General features: G+C 47.9%; 1 protein-coding gene across 1 annotated transcript; it reads left to right on the forward strand.

Annotated features, from left to right (window-relative positions):
- Positions 1–22: 22 nt before the first annotated feature.
- LOC135974099 (uncharacterized) lies at positions 23–9,780 on the forward strand. Its single transcript, XM_065560407.1, has 2 exons — positions 23–3,420; positions 9,702–9,780. Exons 1-2 carry the CDS (start codon positions 23–25, stop codon positions 9,778–9,780), a joined length of 3,477 nt encoding a protein of 1,158 aa, XP_065416479.1.
- The last annotated feature ends 9,030 nt before the right edge of the window (positions 9,781–18,810 follow it).

Below are 18,810 nucleotides of genomic sequence, written 5' to 3' on the forward strand. Positions count from 1 at the left end.
ACCCTGCTTCAGTTGTGGGAAGATGGGGCACCTCCGGCGGGACTGTCCGGAGATGGATTGCAGCTATGGGCAAGTGTGGGCGGGCCACACTCGAGCCAGGCCAGCCATGAACCCCAAGCTGACCATCCCGGCGACCGTCGGAGGACGGACTACGCGGGCCTTGATCGACTCGGGTTGTGGCCAGACGTTGGTCCGCAAGGACCTAGTACCACCGGCTGATACCCGCCTCGGATGTATTCATCTACAGTGCATCCATGGGGATGTCCGACCATACCCCAGCGCCCGGGTCCCCCTAACCATTGCGGGGATCACCCGACACCTGGTGGTTGGGGTAGCTCCCCATCTTGCATACCCGGTGATCCTCGGTCGGGACTGGCCGGCCTTTGAGGAAGTCCTACGGTCCACGCCGGCCCTGGAGGCTGATCGGTTGGGGTCCTCCTCCGAGACCCCCGAGCAGGGTCCGGCGACCGAGATAGACGACACGGATGCAGCGGGACCGCCGCCGGAGCCGGCCCCTCAGCCCCGCTTCGATACCGATTTCTGTCGGGACCAGCGAGAGGATCCCACCCTTAGCCGCTTCTACGAGCAGCTCGCGGCAATAGACGGGAATATTGTGGACCCCCAGCGGGCCACCCTGTGGCCCCATTTTGAGCTGCGCCGAGACCGGCTCTACCGCCTGGACCGTGACCCCCGCACCCAGGAACCACAAACCCAGCTGTTAGTGCCCCTGTGTCACCGGCGGGCGGTAATGAAGTTGGCCCACGATGTGCCAGCCGCCGGGCACCTGGGGCGAGAGAAGACCCTCGCTCGAATCCTGGCGCGCTTCTTTTGGCCAGGAATCTCTCAGGAGGTGAAAGAATATTGCGCCTCCTGCCCAGAGTGTCAGAGGGTCGCCCCGCCCGGGATCCCCAAGGCACCCCTGGTCCCCATGCCAGTGATGGAGACGCCTTTTGAACGGGTCGCCATGGACCTCGTGGGCCCCCTCCCGAAAAGTGCCGCGGGGTTTCAATACATCCTGGTTTTGGTGGACTATGCCTCTCGGTTCCCCGAAGCCATCCCCCTGCGAAGTATTACCGCCCGGACTATCGCGGGGGAATTGCTGAAAATCTTCGCCCGAGTAGGACTGCCTAGAGAGATCCTGACCGACCAGGGAACGAACTTCACGTCCCAATTGTTGCGACAGGTCTGTGCCCTCTTAGACATCAAACAACTCCGGACGTCTGTGTACCACCCGCAGACGGACGGGTTGGTGGAGCGGTTTAACCGCACGTTGAAAAGCATGTTGCGGAAATTCCCCGCAGAGGACCTCCGCCACTGGGACCAATTCCTTCCACCCTTGCTGCTAGCCATCCGAGAAGTCCCGCAGACCTCAACGAAATTTTCCCCTTTCGAGCTGCTGTATGGACGCAGACCCCGGGGCCTCTTAGACCTGATGAGAGAGACCTGGGAACAGTCAGCGTCCCCAGCCCAGGGCCTCCTGAAATATGTCATCCAGTTACAGGAGTACCTTGCCCAGGCCGGAGCCCTGGCCCGCGAAAATTTGAAGACGGCGCAGGAGCGGCAGAAACGAACCTACGATCAGGGAGCCCAAGTCCGGGAGTTCCAACCAGGAGACCGTGTCCTACTCCTCCTCCCGTCTAGTGAGTCAAAATTGTTAGCCCGGTGGCAGGGACCTTACGACGTCGTGCGTAAGGTCGGTCCCGTCACCTACGAGGTGCGGCAACCGGACAAGCGGAAGGGAACCCAGCGGTATCACGTAAACCTGCTGAAACGCTGGCAGGACCGGGAGGGCCTCTTAATTAACCCATGCCCGCCCGAGCCGGAATTGGGACCCCACGTACCCTCGACGGATGACCCCCCGGCACCCCAACTCGGACAATCGCTCACGGAAGAGCAATGTAAACAGACTAACTGCCTGCTGCAGACCTTCAAGCGAACCTTCACGGCCATACCGGGCTACACGTCCCTGGTCAAACACTCCATCCGGACCGAGCCGGGGAAAGTGGTTCGAGAGACGACCCGGCCCCTGCCCTATCGGATGCGGGAGGCGGTCGAGGAAGAAGTAAGAGCCATGCTGGCTCTGGGCGTGATTGAGCCGTCCCAGAGCGAGTGGCGTAGTCCGGTGGTCCTGGTGCCCAAGCCGGACGGTACCCGCCGCTTCTGCATCGACTTTCGGAGGGTAAACGCCATCTCGCACTTCGATGCCTACCCGATGCCCCGTGTGGACGAGTTACTGGGACGCCTGGGGGAGGCCCAGTATATCACCACCTTGGATCTCAGCAAAGGCTACTGGCAGATCCCCCTCGAGGAAACCTCAAAAGAGAAAACCGCCTTTGCCACTCCAACAGGGCTGTACCAATTCACGCGGATGCCCTTCGGTCTCCATGGAGCCCCAGCCACCTTCCAGCGGCTGATGGACCAACTTCTGCAGCCCCATCAGGACTATGCGGCAGCGTACCTAGACGACGTGGTCATCTATAGCCGCGGCTGGGAGGACCATCTGCCCCGGGTTGCGGCGGTCCTAAGGTCCCTACGACAGGCGGGCCTGACCGCCAACCCCAAAAAGTGCCGTATTGCCTGGCAGGAGACCAACTACCTCGGCTATACCGTCGGGGGCGGGCGGGTCAAGCCCCTCGTCGGGAAAGTCCAGGCCCTCCTGGACTGTCCCACCCCGTCGACCAAACGGCACGTTCGGCAGTTCCTGGGCCTCGTTGGGTATTACAGACGGTTCATCCCCCAGTTCGCGACCATCGCAGCATCCTTAACTGGGCTTCTGACGAAGGACAGCCCCCGGCAGGTACGATGGTCCCCCGAATGTGAGGCGGCCTTCCAGACACTGCAGAAGTGCCTCTGCCAGGAGCCGGTTCTCTATAGCCCGGACTTTAAACGCCCATTCATCCTACAGACCGACGCCTCCGGCGTAGGGTTAGGGGCAGTCTTGTCCCAAGAAGTGGAGGGAAAGGACCACCCCGTAGTATATCTCAGCCGGAAGCTGTTCCCCCGTGAGAGGAATTACGCAGTGGTGGAAAAAGAGGCCCTCGCGGTGAAGTGGGCCTGCGATGCCCTGCGCTTCTACCTCCTCGGGGCCCCGTTCACCCTCGTCACAGACCACGCTCCCCTCCGGTGGCTAATGCGGATGAAAGATAATAATGCCCGCATTATGCGGTGGTACCTCGCCTTACAACCCTACGCATTTACGGTCCAGCATCGAGCTGGTAAGGACCATACGAATGCGGACTTCCTATCCCGCATGGGGGAGATGGAAGGACCTGGCCCCGACATGCGGGAGCCAGTCTTAAGGGGGGGTGTGTGTAGTGATTCGGTGTGGCTCCCCTCCTGCCCTGAAGAGGGAGCCCACGTGCAGGCACCAGAGTGGGCGGGACCACCACCGCCTGTCCCCGCCCCCCGGAAGTCAAGGGGCGGGACAGGAAGTATAAAGGCCGGCAGCCAGAGCTCAGTCGGCGGCCAGCCACCACAGGGAGCAGACGTGCGGCCGGGAGCTCCCGGCCAGGAGACCGTGGAAGACCAAGGCCTGGACCCTAGCTGGCCCGAGCTACCCCGGGCCCGCTACGAGGAGGAGCTGCCGGAGCCCGTTCACGCCCGCTACTGGGAGAACCCCTGGGAACCGCACCCCACTAACCCTGAGGGTGAGACTGGACCCGAACCCCTTCGCCCCTGCTGCTATCCAGAGGAGCCGCCTGAGGACCACTGGCCGGACTTCCCAACAGAGCTACCAGACTTGCCGCCGAGCCCGGGCAGAGAGGAGCCCATGCAGGTGGACTGGCCCGATCCCGGCGCTACGAACGAGGTAGGCTTTGAGGGGGATCACGGAAGTAGCCCGGGGGTAGCCGACCCTGGTCCGGCTGCAACTGAGTGTGAGCCTATGTCAGTGTGTTGCGGTCTGGATACCCCACTGACCAGCAGCGGCAGCAACCGCTGGTAGGGCCCCGGGCTGGAACGCAGTGGAGTGGGTGGGCCTGCGTTCCCCCCTGCCACCCCCCGCTCACGGGTGGCAGGCATCCCCCTCACCCAACGCTCGGCTACAGAAAGCCTAGGCGTACCGTATCTGAACTATTTGCTCGCTCAGCCCTGCAACAAGGGCCTGAGCCTACTGTGTTTGCCCCGCCCTGATCCAGGGCCTGGGCTCTGAACTATTTGCTCGCTCAGCCCTGCAACAAGGGCCTGAGCCTACTGTGTTTGCCCCGCCCTGATCCAGGGCCTGGGCTCTGAACTATTTGCCCGCTCAGCCCTGCACCAAGGGCCTGAGCTAACTGTGTTTGCCCCGCCCTGACCCAGGGCCTGGGCTCTGAACTATTTGCTCGCTCAGCCCTGCAACAAGGGCCTGAGCCTACTGTGTTTGCTCCGACTCTGCACAAAAGAGCCGGAGACTCGGGACTAACTGACTGCTTGTTCCCATAGTAGTGAGTCGGTGTGGCTCCCCTCCTGCCCGGAAGGGTCGAGCCCCGGCTAGGACCTACTACAGGTTACCAGTACAAAAGTTTGAGAACCACCGATGTAGATAATAGGTGCCCAAGAAATTCCAAAGATCACAGAGAAATTATCGCAATTGTTGCATTAAACACAAATGAAAAACTCACACTAACTTGGTCTCCACGAATAATCTGAGACCCGGAAGTACCCCTTGTTACAGTTACAGGGCTAGCTGCACCTCTGACCCCGCTCTGGTTTCTCTGAATACACTCCCTCAGGTGTTAGGCTTTATGCCTTTATCCCTCCTGGAGTGAAATCCAGTGATTATTCTTTTCAGACTGGGTCTTGGGTTACAGTATCCTTATTCATGTGTACCCAAGCAGGTCCAATCTCCCCTTTTGAGAGCCTGTTACCAGCAATGAATGCAGGGGTTCTCAAACTTCTTTTGCTGGGACCCCATTTGAAAATATTTCAGGCTGTGACAACTCCTCCGCAAAAAGTGATGACCCCCCCATACCATACCACCCTTACTTCTGTGCTGCTGCTGGCGGCGGCCCTGCCTTTAGAGCCAACCAGCAGCCATAGCTCTCTAGCCATCCAGCTCTGAAAACAGCACAGAAGTAAGGGTGGTAATACTGTGACACCCCTACAATAGGCTTGCACCCCTTTTGGGTTGGGACCCCCTGTTTGAGAAACAATGGAATAAAGTGAGCAGACAGCCTTCTCAAACTCAAGGATTGTTTAATCTTACCAGTATGAACAAAGCATAACATAAGAGAAAGGAGATTTAAAAAACAACAAAAGGTTTGTCCCCTCATGCTTATCTTACCTGGAATTTTAGGCAGGCCTATCTTACCCCAGATCTTTTACCTCTGGGGTTGTGGGTCTCAGACTGTTCACCTGAACAGCAATTCTCTAGCCTCCAGATGGAGAGTCCTTTTCAACTATTTATAGTGATTTTGATCTGTTCGTTCCTGGCACTGGCAAAATAAGCTGTGTAACTTAGCTGGAGCCTGCAAGTTAAGCTCTTCAGTTAATAGCTCAGGCTTTTCCTCTTTATCCTCCCACCTCCAAGTGTTTACCAGGATGTGTCTTATCTCAGGTCATTATTTCATTTCCTGCTTGTGTTTTCAACAGCCTGCTATTAAATTAACCCGACATATTCATACATTAATCATTCCAATAACCAGGTCAAGATACAATATTTATTAATTTTACGACAGTACAGGCCCATATCCTTCACCCCCCTAAATTATTAACTTCAACTACAAAGGATGTACACTCCCTTTTAGTCATGCAGGCAGACACTTTCCTTGCTGTACTTTCTAGATGCTACCTCTAATCAACCAGCATCACTTCCTTTTTATCTTCCGCCATCTTATTGAGCCTAAGACAGCCTACTAACATCCAAGCTGCTACTGTGGCCAGGCATTGACAAAGCAGCATTCATATCAGGCTCCATTCTTACACTTGTTAACATTCCTATGAGCACTGTGGACTATCATTATCATTTCTGATCTCATGCTATGTGTTATTGTGGCAATCCTATCATATGCAATAATTTTGTCTATATAGTCCCAAAGAGGTTTTATGACTGGAGGTGTTTTTTTCTGTTGGCTATAAGCTATGATCACTCGCTCCCAGTATGGTAGGGTAATTTTTAATTTCTCATTTGAATTTGTCAAATTTTGTTTTGAAAACAGAGAGTACCTGAGTCATATCTACTTCATATGCTCCCAGAAGCACTTTGCTTGTTCTATAGCAGTGTTTCCCAAATGGTGGGTTGTCGGGTGGTTCTAGATGGGTTGTAGGCACAGTGTGGAAGGGAGACCCCGGATGTCAAAGTCATGGAATTTAAGGCCAGAAGGGACCACCACATACTTTGACCTCCTGTGTCTCATACGCCACCCACACCAGCACGCTAAGCCCAACAACTGACATTGACTAGACTGGACAGGAGACTAGACCAGAGGTGGACAAACTACGGCCCACGAGCCACATCCGGCCCGCGGTACCCTCCTGCCTGGCCCCTGAGCTCCTGGCCCGGGAGGCTCGCCCCCGGCCCTTCCCCTGCTGTTCCCCCTCCCCCACGACCTCAGCTTGCTCCACCGCCGGCGCAATGCTCTGGGCGGCGGGGCGACGAGTTCCTGGGGCAGCGCAGCTGCAGAGCCCGGCCTGACCCGGTGCTCTCTGCTGCGTGGTGGCGTGGCTGGCTCCAGCCGGACGGTGTGGCTGTAGTGCTGCCAGACACCGGTTCTCCAGGCAGTGCGGTAAGGGAGCAGGGAGCGGGGGGGTTGGATAGAAAGCAGGGGAGTTCGGGGTGGTGGTCGGGGGTGTGGATAGGGGTTGGGGCAGTCAGAGGGCAGGGAACAGGGGGGTTGAATGGGGGCAGGGGTTCCCAGGGGGCAGTCAGGAAGGGAGACAGGTTGGATGGGGCAGCAAGGGGCAGTCAGGGGCAGGGGTTACGGGGGCGGTCAGGGAGAAGGGGTGGTTGGATGGGGCAGGGGTCTCCGGGGGACAGTCAGGAATGAGGGGAGGTGTTGGATGGGGTGGTGGGAGGCAGTCAGGGGCAGGGGTTCCGGGGGCTGTCAGGGGACAGGGAACGGGGGGGGGGTTGGATGGGACAGGAGTCCTGGGGGGGGCCATCAGGGGGCAAGAAGCAGGAGGGGGCGGATGGGGGTGGGGACAGGCCGTACCTAGCTGTTTGGGGAAGAACAGCCTCCACTAACTGGCCCTCCATACAATTTTGGAAAACCGATGCAGCCCTCAGGCCAAAAAGTTTGCCCGCCCCTGGACTAGACTGTTATGTGCCATATGCAGAGAATAGGCAGGACCAGGGTACACCAGTGCCTGAGGCCCTTCAATAGAAGAGAAATGATTAAGGGTGATATACCTAGATAACTCTGCCAAGTGACCTTCATCCACATGCTGCAGAGGAAGGTGAAAAATCCCAAAGGTCACTGGCAGTCTGACATGGGGGAAAATTCCTTCCCAACCCCACATGTGGTGATTAGTTAGCCCCTGAGCATGTGTGCAAGAATCAGCCAGCCAAACACCTGAGAGAGAGAAAGCTTGGTGCACCCTCAGAGCCCTAGCCCTCTCTGTCCTATGTCCCATCTCTAGCCATGGCCATCCCTGATGCCTCTGAGGAAGGAGATTTAAAAAACGCAACAACAACAACAACAACAACAACAAAAAGCACGTCTCAGAAGGAAATCCTTTCCTGACCCCATGCTGGTGGCAGGCTGGGTCACAAAAAAAGATAAAATGCAGTTGGCGGGTCACCTTAGTAAAAAGATTTGGAACCACTGACCAATGGGCATGCTTTCAAGAGAACCTAATATAAAAAGCTTCTTACTGGGTCTATATTTCTCATGTAATGAGTATTTTTGAAATTTAATTATTATTTTCTTAAATCTAGGAGGTACTTTGCAATGGTTTCTGTAATATAGTTTCCAAAGATTTATGGTCTGTTTCTACCCTATAGCATTTCTGCCCTAAACATACTAGTAAAATCATTTGCAACAAAAAACAATTGCTAGCATTTTTTTTTCAATCTGAGCATAGTACTGTTGTGTTTTAATCAGTGCTTTGGAAACATATGTTGTTGGATGATCATCTTGCAGAGACACAACCTCCTACCCCATAAAAGCTTGCCCTGACTGAGAGCTGAAGCTCTTTGTTAATCTCAATATATTTCAGTACCAATGTTTCAATTTTTTAATTCCAGAAAGTTTTTCTCTTGCCAGTCTGCTTAGTGGTATTCTGTAATGTCCTCAAACAACAGTCTGATGGGAATATTTCATTGTAACAAATTAGGGATGAATTGCTTAGATGTTAACAAGTCCATGAATCTCTCTATAGGAACATCTTTTTTCACTGCATTTCCATTTGTACATTTGCCTCCACCTTTCTTGGGTTCAGTCAGACTCCTTTGTCACTTGCATTTTAAAGACGAGGCATGACCTTCTCAACTTCTCTCAGGGGATAGCACTTGTGTTTGATAGCCTTATTCAAACCTCTTCAATCTATAAAAATCCTTAACTTGTTTGATTTTACACTGATGACCAGACAGCTGGTGCCCTAATTCAGCTCAGTAACATTTAATGTTACCATCTAGTCAAGTTAAACATTTATTTGATTTCGTAGAAGTTCTCATCTTGCAGGTTGCAAACTCCACCTGGGGTCAGGGCCCTCTACAGCCTGGATGAATGGGAGAGGGCTATTGGGATGGTCCTAATATGGAAAAGGGGGCTGCAGTATGGAAAAGGTTGAGATTCACTCCTTTATGTGGTGCATGTATTTTTCTTAACACGGGGATTTATAGCATTAATACATCCCCGGCTTTTAAACACCTCATCAAATTCTTTAAGAATATTTTTTGTATCCTGTTCAGTGGATAAGTTATACACTCAAAGACTATTCAACACAAGCACACCTGTTTCCATTAGTTAAAATTGTCCCAAGTGATACATTCCCGTACGTCATTTTATGGCCACTATATGAACATGTTTAGTTTTCTGTTTTAACATTGGCTGGTCTTTAAGTTTTTTTTGTATACGCTTGCTGTTGTTACATTGTACTCAGTTATTTTTGTTGATTTATGTTATAAACTTCATATTTGTACTTCATCAGTCATGTACGTGTGTGACAGGGGACCTGAAATTCTCTATTCCAGAGAACTCTTCAATAGCAGGGTTTGTTTTTCCCTTTGCTTTTTAAAATTTTCTTCTTACTTTACGGAGGGCAGTTTGGAAAGTGCTCATATCTCTCTCCTTTTTCTCTTTCTTTGACTTAAATTTTCCTATTTCTGGATGCTTGTCTATGCCAGGAGCTGTGTTTTGTAGCAAAGGCATTCAAAAATTAGAAGAGTCTATTTATAAACCAAATCCCTCCCACAGGCTGCATTACATCAGAGAACATTTATAGGGATCCTACAATACATACAACACTAGTCCTGATAGCTGGGAGTATAGTTGAACTGAGAGAGTGAGACAGATCCTTACCACTGCTGCTATTTCAGTGGGGCTACTTATGGTAGAAAAGTTAAATAGTTAAGTGTTTGAAGGGTTAGGGTCTATCATTGCAATATAACATTCACACCTATTTTTAAGGTTAATCTTAAACTATTTCTATTTTCAAGTGATTTTTTTAAAGTGTGTTGAGTACTTTTCTGTACAGCTCTTTGATATTGATGAAAGCTGCAGTATAAACTGACAAATGTATTTTAAATTAATTCATAATAATATATATCTAATTTGTTGTAAAAGTGGAGAAAAACAGTATCTAGATAAAGATGACCTCAAAGACAACTTCACTCTGCAGCATAAAAGTACTGCAGAAATATAGCTTATTGTACAACTAAAACACGTGCAGAAGTCAAACAGTCTTCCAGCAACTCTACTCGATTAAAAACAATCTTTAAGGCAGTGTAATACTGCAAACACCTTATGGTTTGTGCCACTAACATACTCTTTGCCTTTTGCTGCCTAGAACATATATTTACTCCAAAATCACCATCAACTGCAAAAATGAGAGGTTTTATAGAATTGAAAGAGTAAATACAGAGATGCTGACCCTTGCTGTGACTAAGCAGTGCCAAGTGCAGCCAACAAGGTTGGAGGGGCAATGATGCCTGTGCATGTCCTCAGCCCTGGCTGGTATGGGTGTCTGGCCACCTGAAGGGAATTGGATGGCTCTTTGGAATGAAAACATGGACATTTTTAAAAGTACTATTCAGGGCACAATTCAGTCAGGTGGTGAGCGCCTTCAACATTCATTGACTTCAACAGAGTTTAAGGGCACTCATCACCTGGCTGAATTGTTCCTTAGAATAGTAATTTTCTTATTCCCTGGAGTCATCCAGTTGCTTTTCAGGATGCATCCTCAATTAAGTCCTATTTTTTGTATTACAATTTATACTTAGTGTTTTATATTTATTCCACTCACTCTCGTGGTTCTGTGTTGTGCTCATTGTCCTCCCTACTAAGAAATGCAGAATGTAGGAGCGGCAGTCAATGCTGCTCCCAAATTAGCCACAAAATTTGTTACAGTTACATAAGGTGTCTTTTCCATAGCTTCTGCAGTGCTCGTAGAAGAAAAGGCTGGATAAAGACTATCAGATCTGGATCTCTGACATAGTAGTGCCTATTGCTAGATTATTTGACTGGCAACTTCACTGCAATTCGAAATTTAACACAGAGGTGACTGATTTTCGTGGTGAGAATAGCAAAGAAGAGAGTCTACCAGAGAGAAAAAAAAAAATAGCTGAAGGGGAAGTATCTGAGAATAACAAAACTATAGGCCCAGTTTCCAAACTGTTTCATTAGCCCAGCAAGAGGGTAGTATAAAAGCAAGTACCAACTTACATCAAAAAGCAAAGAAAATAATGTACATTTTGAGAGGCAGGCAGTGGGATATACTAACCCTTTAAGGCTGCAGAGGGCTCAAGGGCCATTCTAACCTATTCCAGGGTTGTTCCTAAAAATGGATCACGAGGGCACAAAAGAAACAGTGGTTAGGAGAAAGGAAGTGGTCTCATGGTATCAGCTGGTGGTTTAAGACAAAGCCACTGTCCATTCTATTTAGTGCTGGGGACTGGAGCCTGGAAGAGTGGGCTGGGCAGGGCAGGGCACAGCTCCCCTCTGTCTCAACCAGCCAGAACAAATCCTCAGAAAGGGAGCAGGACAAAAGCCACCTCCTGCTCTTAGAATGCAGAGACTGTGGAAGAAGTGGGAGCTGATGTCTTATAGAGGCAGGGAAAATGGTGTCTGTGCTATATTTCTAGATCTCTGGAGAATTCAGGAATCCCAACAGGAATGCTGGAAAAGAGGAAACCCCAGGGAGGGGATGGTTTTGGACTTTGTTCCAGTACTTTGTTCAACACTTTTGTGCCCACCAGATCTCTGAGGAGAGACAGCAACCCAGCATGAATACCTGGGAGGAAGAAACCCTGTGGAGGTGCAATTTTTTTTAAAATCAGAGTTTGAACTCTATTACTGGACGCTGACTGTAATTGCCAGATCTTAGGTGGAAAGAGTCTGAAATCCCGACAGAGAGGTCTACAGAGGGAATATCTTGTTTGAGCTGTGTTATAAGATTCTTTAATTTGTTTGGACTTTGCCATCAAGAAGAGTCAAGGTTGTAGGCAGGAAGAAGACCCACACTGGGAAGATTAGTGCATGGTTTGTTTTCAAAGCCACTCAATGGGGGTGACCTGCTACATGGCAATACAAATGTCAGTGGCATTGTAATTTGATGGAAGAGCACTACTTTTGTATATTACCTTCCTATTTCTTCTACAAAGCATGATTAACACAGGTTTTGTTTTGATAAATTGCACTCAGAATTGGTTTTAGGGGAAAGCAAGGCTCCCAAACTCAAGTTGGGCCGAGACTACTGTACATTCAACTCTTTTCAAGTGGAAAAATGCCTTACTTCAGAGAATACTAGTATAGTTATAGTGACATCTTGAAACTCTCCAATTTGTTCAAAAAACAAAACCAAAAGAAAAGCTGAGCATACAAGTGTTTACAGATAGAGCCTGATACTCCACTGTCATGCATCTGGTGTAGTCATTAGCAACTGTGCAAAGTTATTACAAATGCTACAGATTTGTTTTGGTAGCACTTATCAATCACTATGTACAGGTGTACATGACTACGCCAGGTCCTGGCAGTGAAGAGTCACGCCCATAGGATCCAGTATATTTTAGGGAAGAGAAGGACTATGATAGGGTTATCTGATAAATTGCATCAGTAGGGTTGGAAAAGATTCAAACAAAGTCCATGAACAATGAAGTAAAAACTACTCTTTGACACAATCATAGAATCATAGACTTTAAGGTCAGAATGGACCATTGTGATCGTCTAGTCTGACCACCTGCACAACGCAGGCCACAGAATCTCACCCACCCACTCTTGTAACAAACCCCTAACCTATGTCTGAGTTATTGAAGTCCTCAAATCATGGTTTAAAGACTTCAAGGTGCAGAGAATGCTCCAGCAAATGACCCTGCCCCATGCTGCAGAGGAAGGCGAAAAACCCCCAGGGCCTCCGCCAATCTGCCCTGGAGGAAAATTCCTTCCCGACCCCAAATATGGCGATCAGCTAAACCAGGGGTCGGCAACTTTTCAGAAGTAGTGTGCTGAATCTTCATTTAATCACTCTAATTTAAGGTTTCGCGTGCCAGTAATACATTTAAACATTTTTAGAAGGTCTCTTTCTATAAGTCTATAATATACAACTAAACTATTGTTGTATGTAAAGTAAATAAGGTTTTTAAAATGTTTAAGAAGCTTGATTTAAAATTAAATTAAAATGCAGAGCCCCCCGGACCGGTGGCCAGGACCCGGGCAGTTCAGTGCCACTGAAAATCAGCTCGCGTGCCGCCTTCGGCATGCGTGCCATAAGTTGCTTACCCCTGAGCATGTGGGCAAGACTCACCAGCCAGACACCCAGGAAAGAATTCTCTGTAGTAACTCAGATCCCACCCCATCTAACATCCCATCACAGGCCATTGGGCATATTTACCGTGAATAGTCAAAGATCAATTAATTGCCAAAATTAGGCTATCCCATCATACCATCTCCTCCATAAACTTATCAAGCTTAGTCTTGAAGCCAGATATGTCTTTTGTCCCCACTACTCCCCTTGGAAGGCTATTCCAGAACTTCACTCCTCTGATGGTTAGAAACCTTCATCTAATTTCAAGTCTAAACTTCCTGATGGCCAGTTTATATCCATTTGTTCTTGTGTTCACATTGGTACTGATCTTAAATAATTCCTCTCCCTCCCTGGTATTTATTCCTCTGATATATTTATAGACAGCAGTCATATCTCCCCTCAGCCTTCTTTTGGTTAGGCTAAACAAGCCAAGCTCTTTGAGTCTCCTTTCATAAGATAGGTTTTCCATTCCTCGGATCATCCTAGTAGCCCTTCTCTGTACCTGTTCCAGTTTGAATTTATCCTTCTTAAACATGGCAGACCAGAACTGTACCCAGTATTCCAGATGAGGTCTCACCAGTGCCTTGTATAACGGTACTAACCCTCCTTATCGATACTGGAAATACCTCACCTGATGCATCCCAAGTCCGCATTAGCTTTTTTCACGGCCATATCACTTTGGCGGCTCATAATCATCCTGTGATCAGCCAATACTCTGAGGTCCTTCTCCTCCTCTGTTACTTCCAACTGATGCATCCCCAGCTTATAACAAAAATTCTTGTTATTAATCCCTAAATGCATGACCTTGCACTTTTCACTATTAAATTACATCCTATTACTATTACTCCAGTTTACAAGGTCATCCAAATCTTCCTGTATGATATCCCGGTCCTTCTCTGTATTGGCAATACCTCCCAGCTCTGTGTCATCCGCAAACTTTATTATCACATTCCCACTTTTTGTGCCAAGGTCAGTAATAAAAAAAGATTAAATAAGATTGGTCCCAAAACCAATCCCTGAGGAACTCCACTAGTAACCTCCCTCCAGCCTGACAGTTCACCTTTCAGTGTGACCCGTTATAGTCTCCCCTTTAACCAGTTCCTTATCCACTTTTCAATCTTCATATTGATCCCCATCTTTTCCAATTTAGCTAATAATTCCCCATGTGGAACCATATCAAATGCCTTACTAAAATCAAGGTAAATTAGATCCACTTTGTTTCCTTTGTCTAAAAAATCTGTTACCTTCTCAAAGAAGGAGATCAGGTTGGTTTGGCACAATCTACCTTTTGTAAAACCATGTTGTATTTTGTCCCAATTACTATTGACCTCAATGTCCTTAACTACTTTCTCCTTCAAATTTTTTTCCAAGACCTTGCATACCACAGATGTCAAACTAACAGGCCTGTAGTTACCCGGATCACCTTTTTCCCCTTTCTTAAAAATAGGAACTATATTAGCAATTCTCCAGTCATACGGTACAGCCCCTGAGTTTACAGATTCATTAAAAATTCTTGCTAATGGGCTTGCAATTTCCATGAGCCAGTTCCTTTAATATTCTTGGATGAAGATTATCTGGGCCCCCTGATTTAGTCCCATTAAGCTGTTCGAGTTTGGCTTCTACCTCGGATGTGGTAATATCTACCTCCATATCCTCATTTCCATTTGTCAATCTACCATTATCCCTAAACTCCTCATTAGCCTAATTAAAGACTGAGGCAAAGTATTTGTTTAGATATTGGGCCATGCCTAGATTATCCTTAACCTCCACTCCATCCTCAATGTTTAGCGGTCCCACTTCTTTCTTTGTTTCTTATTTATATGGCTATAGAACCTTTTACTATTGGTTTTAATGCCTTTACAAGGTCCAACTCTATATGGCTTTTGGCCTCTCACTTTATCCCTACATGTTCTGACCTCAATAAGGTAGCTTTCCTTGTTGATCACTCCCATCTTCCACTCCTTGTAGGCTTTCTGCTTTTTCTTAATCACCTATTTGAGATGCTTGCTCATCCAGCTTGGTCTACAACTCCTGCCTATGAATTTTTTCCCCTTTCTTGGGATGCAGGCTTCTGATAGTTTCTGCAAAAAAAAGAACAGGAGTACTTGTGGCACCTTAGAGACTAACAAATTTATTAGAGCATAAGCTTTCGTGGACTACAGCCCACTTCTTCAGATGCATACTTTTTGCGGATACAGACTAACACGGCTGCTACTCTGAAACCTGATAGTTTCTGCAACTTTGACTTGAAGTAATTCCAGGCCTCCTCCACCTTTAGATCCACAAGTTCTTCAGTCCAATCTACTTCCCTAACTAATTTCCTTAATTTTTTAAAGTTAGCCCTTTTGAAATCAAAAATCCTAGTCACAGATCTATTTTTGTTTATCCTTCCATTTAGTTTGAACGGAATTAGCTCATGATCGCTCGAACCAAGGTTGTCCCCTACAACCATTTCTTCTATGAGGTCCTCACTATTCACCAAAAACAAATCTAAAATGGCATCCCCTCTTGTTGGTTCAGCAACTACTCGGTGAAGGAGTCTATCAGCTATCGCATCCAGGAAAATCTGAGCTCTATTATTACTAGCACTTGTCCTCCAGTCTATATCTGGGAAATTAAAGTCTCCCATGATCACACAATTCCCATTAGTATTTACTTCATTAAAAACATTAAAAAGAGGTCTCTATCCATATCCAAATCAGATCCCAGTGGTCTATAGCAGTGGTCTCCAAAGTTTTTTGATCGTGCACTCCTATCAGTAAAAAAATTTTGATCGTGCACCCCCTGCTGTGCCGGCTCTACCATTTTTGCCAAAGCAAAAAAAAAAAAAAAAAAGCGCTCCTCCTGCCGCGCACCCCCAAGGATGCTCTTGCGCATGCCCTGGGGTGCACGCACCCCACTTCGGAGACCACTGGTATATAGCACACCCCAAGCACTATCCCAGGGGAGGCTCTAGTAGCTTTCTTCCCCAATGTGATTTTTGCCCAGACAGATTCTGTCTTATCCATTCCATCACTTCTTATTTCTTTACAGTCTACCTCATCATCGATATACAATGCTACTCCATCACCTTTGCCTTTATTTCTGTCTTTCCTAAACAGCACATACCCTTCAATACCCGTACTCCAGTCATGACTACTATTCCACCATGTTTCTGTTATCCCTAGAATATCTGGTTTCACTTCCTGCACCAGTAACTCTAGTTCCTCCATTTTGTTACCTAGGCTCCTCGCATTAGGGTACAAACATCTTAATTTTTGCTGTTTGGCTTCGCTAACATTCTTTACCCGATTAGGCACAGACATTCTACCGCCAGTATCACCTATTAGACTGGTATCTACACTACCTTTCCTCTTTATATCCATTCTCATACTCACGGCTGTATCCTTTCTTACTTCGTTTTCTTCCCTCTCAATGTTAAAATCCGTCATGGAGATTACCTGGACATCTTCCAACCATCTCCCCCAAATTCCTAGTTTAAAGCTCTCTTAATCAGTTGTGCCAGCCTCCATCCTAGAAGTCTATTTCCCTCCCTACTCAGGTGAAGTCCATCTCAAGAGAACAGTCCTTTGTCCATGAATGCCTCCCAGTGGCCATACATCCCAAAGCCCTCCTTATAGCACCACTGCCTGAGCCATCTGTTGATCATCATAATCTTGTCACACCTTTGTTACCCTTCTCTAGGAACAGGCAGAATCCCACTGAAGATCACTTGAGCCTTGATTTCCTTAAGCGCCTTCCCCAGCCTAGCATAGTCTCCCTTGATATGTTCCAGCGAGAATCTAGCTGTATCATTTGTTCCCACGTGAACGACAATCTGGATTCTTTCCCACTCCCGTTAGGATCCTCTTCAGCCTCAGGTCCACATCCTGTATCTTAGCACCTGGCAGACAGCACACCCTTCTGTTCTCTGGATCAGCTCTGGTTACAGGCCTGTCTATTCTTCTCAGTAAGGAGTCCCCAATCTTGTAGACCTGGTGATGGTGCGATACTCCAGTCTATCCCCTTTTCCCTCTGGCTGCAAGTCCTCTCAATTCCTATTCTCCCTTGCAATCCTCTGTAACCCATCCTGTATCCTCCTGGGACTCGTATTTGGTATTGTTATCTCTATTGACTCTTCCTATAGGACTAGCTGTTCTTCTCTTCTTCCTTGCCCTCTCACCTTCAGTGACCACCTGCTGTGCGCCTTCTTAATTTTCCAACTCCGCAAACCTGTTCCTGAGCTCTATTTCTCCTTCACTAGCCAGTCTTTTCCTCTGCCTGGTTCTTTTAGTCACATGCTTCCACTGTCCACTTTCCTCACCCAGCAGTCCCCCCTCAGAGTTCTTTGGTCCTGTTGCCATCTGCAAGTCCGAGCTTTTCCCTTCAGCCTCCTCATGTCGTTGCTCCATCATCTGCTCGAACCCCCTTCTAAACTCAACCAGAGTTTCCACCTGCATCTCCAATCCTCGGATCTTTTCTTCCGTCAGCTCTATCAGGCGGCACTTCATGCAGACGAAACTCTTTTCAGGTACCCCCTCCAGGATCATGTACATACTGCAGCTTCCACATCCAGTCATTTTCATTGTGTCTTCCACTCCTTGGGTCACTACCACGGGTGCCTCTGTATCTGTCATAGCCTTCCCACCTAAGTCCTGTTAGTCCAGGAAACACCAACCAAACCAACACCAACGCCCACAACAAAACAAATCCCCAACGAGCACCAAAACACTGCCAGAACAACACACACTCCCTTCACTAGCCTGTCTGTTCCTCTGCCTGGTTCTCCTAGTCTTCCCTTCAAGCTCCCCTTGCAAACTCCCACTCAAACTCCCCTATTTACAGCTCTGTTTGCTGGCTTCTGTGCCACTGCCTGACTGGCTGGCTACCTTTATAGGACCCCTAATCAGAGAAGTCCCGCCCCCTATTCAGGGCTCAACTTCTCTCCCAGCACACTGCCCCTACCAGCTTCTACAGATACAAATACCTTCTCCTCCAACAGACCTCCCACTCAAACTCCCCTGTTTACAGCTCTGTTTGCTGGTTCCTGTGCCGCTGCAGCTGTCACGGTATGTAATTTGAGAAAAGATTGTAAAATGAAAAAACAAAACACACTTTGAAGAGCACCATTGAGTAATTTTTCTCCTTAGTATTTTTGATGCACTTTAACATGTTATGATACCATTGACTATTACTTTTACATCATTAGTCTGTATTTCTGGGGTGTGGGGAAAAGAAAGTTATTCAAGGACAATAGCTGAAAAAGGGACATTATTCACAAAATACTAAATACAGAAGAGTGCTTTAAGCTCTGGAACAGGCTGCAACCTTACCCATGTCAGCTGGAGTTCTTACAAGATTACAACAGCTGTGTCACTTTAAAGATAGCACTTCTACAATAATGATGGAGACTAAAACTGGCTGGATGCTATCAGAGGTCAGTGTAGTGCACTCAAAGGAGCTGTGACATGTTCCTGTAGCCTTACTCATTAGAGCAGCAAAGAGCATCATAGCTATGCAGGTAAGAAAGATGTTAGTGAGGAAGATAGTATGCATCTTGGTGGAGAAATTCCACTGCAGAGAAAAGATATATAAAAGTCTAGGGAGTTTGAGGCAGCGATCATCTCCCAGAGGCACTGCCTGATGTACAAGTACATTGTTAGGGTGATCAAGTGGGTGTACAATTCAGTAAGATTCAGGAATACGATATGAGCACTGCAATCCTAGAAGAATGGGCTCTAGTACCCATTCTACCCTTGGGGTGACAGTGATATAGGTAGAAAGGCTAATTTACAGAGAAAGATTTGAACATATAAAAGCCTAAAGTTTGTGCAGAACCCAATAGCTCAGGGAATCCTCTAGTTTAATATTTTCACAGGAATCAATCACAAGACAAGTTTTAGTCCCTGTATCATGAAAATTCCAGTCATTCAGCTTGCAACTGAACCCTTGGAC

This window comes from Chrysemys picta, chromosome 11, assembly GCF_011386835.1.
Source record: "Chrysemys picta bellii isolate R12L10 chromosome 11, ASM1138683v2, whole genome shotgun sequence".
In the NCBI taxonomy this organism is placed as follows: domain Eukaryota; kingdom Metazoa; phylum Chordata; order Testudines; family Emydidae; genus Chrysemys; species Chrysemys picta.

Bases quoted from the DNA above. Each gene is read 5' to 3' on its own strand.
- LOC135974099 (XM_065560407.1), top strand. From the start codon at position 23: ATGGGGCACCTCCGGCGGGACTGTCCGGAGATGGATTGCAGCTATGGG. The intron at 3,421-9,701 runs CGGGACAGGAAG...TTGTTGTAAAAG, and splicing joins GCCCCCCGGAAGTCAAGGGG to TGGAGAAAAACAGTATCTAG.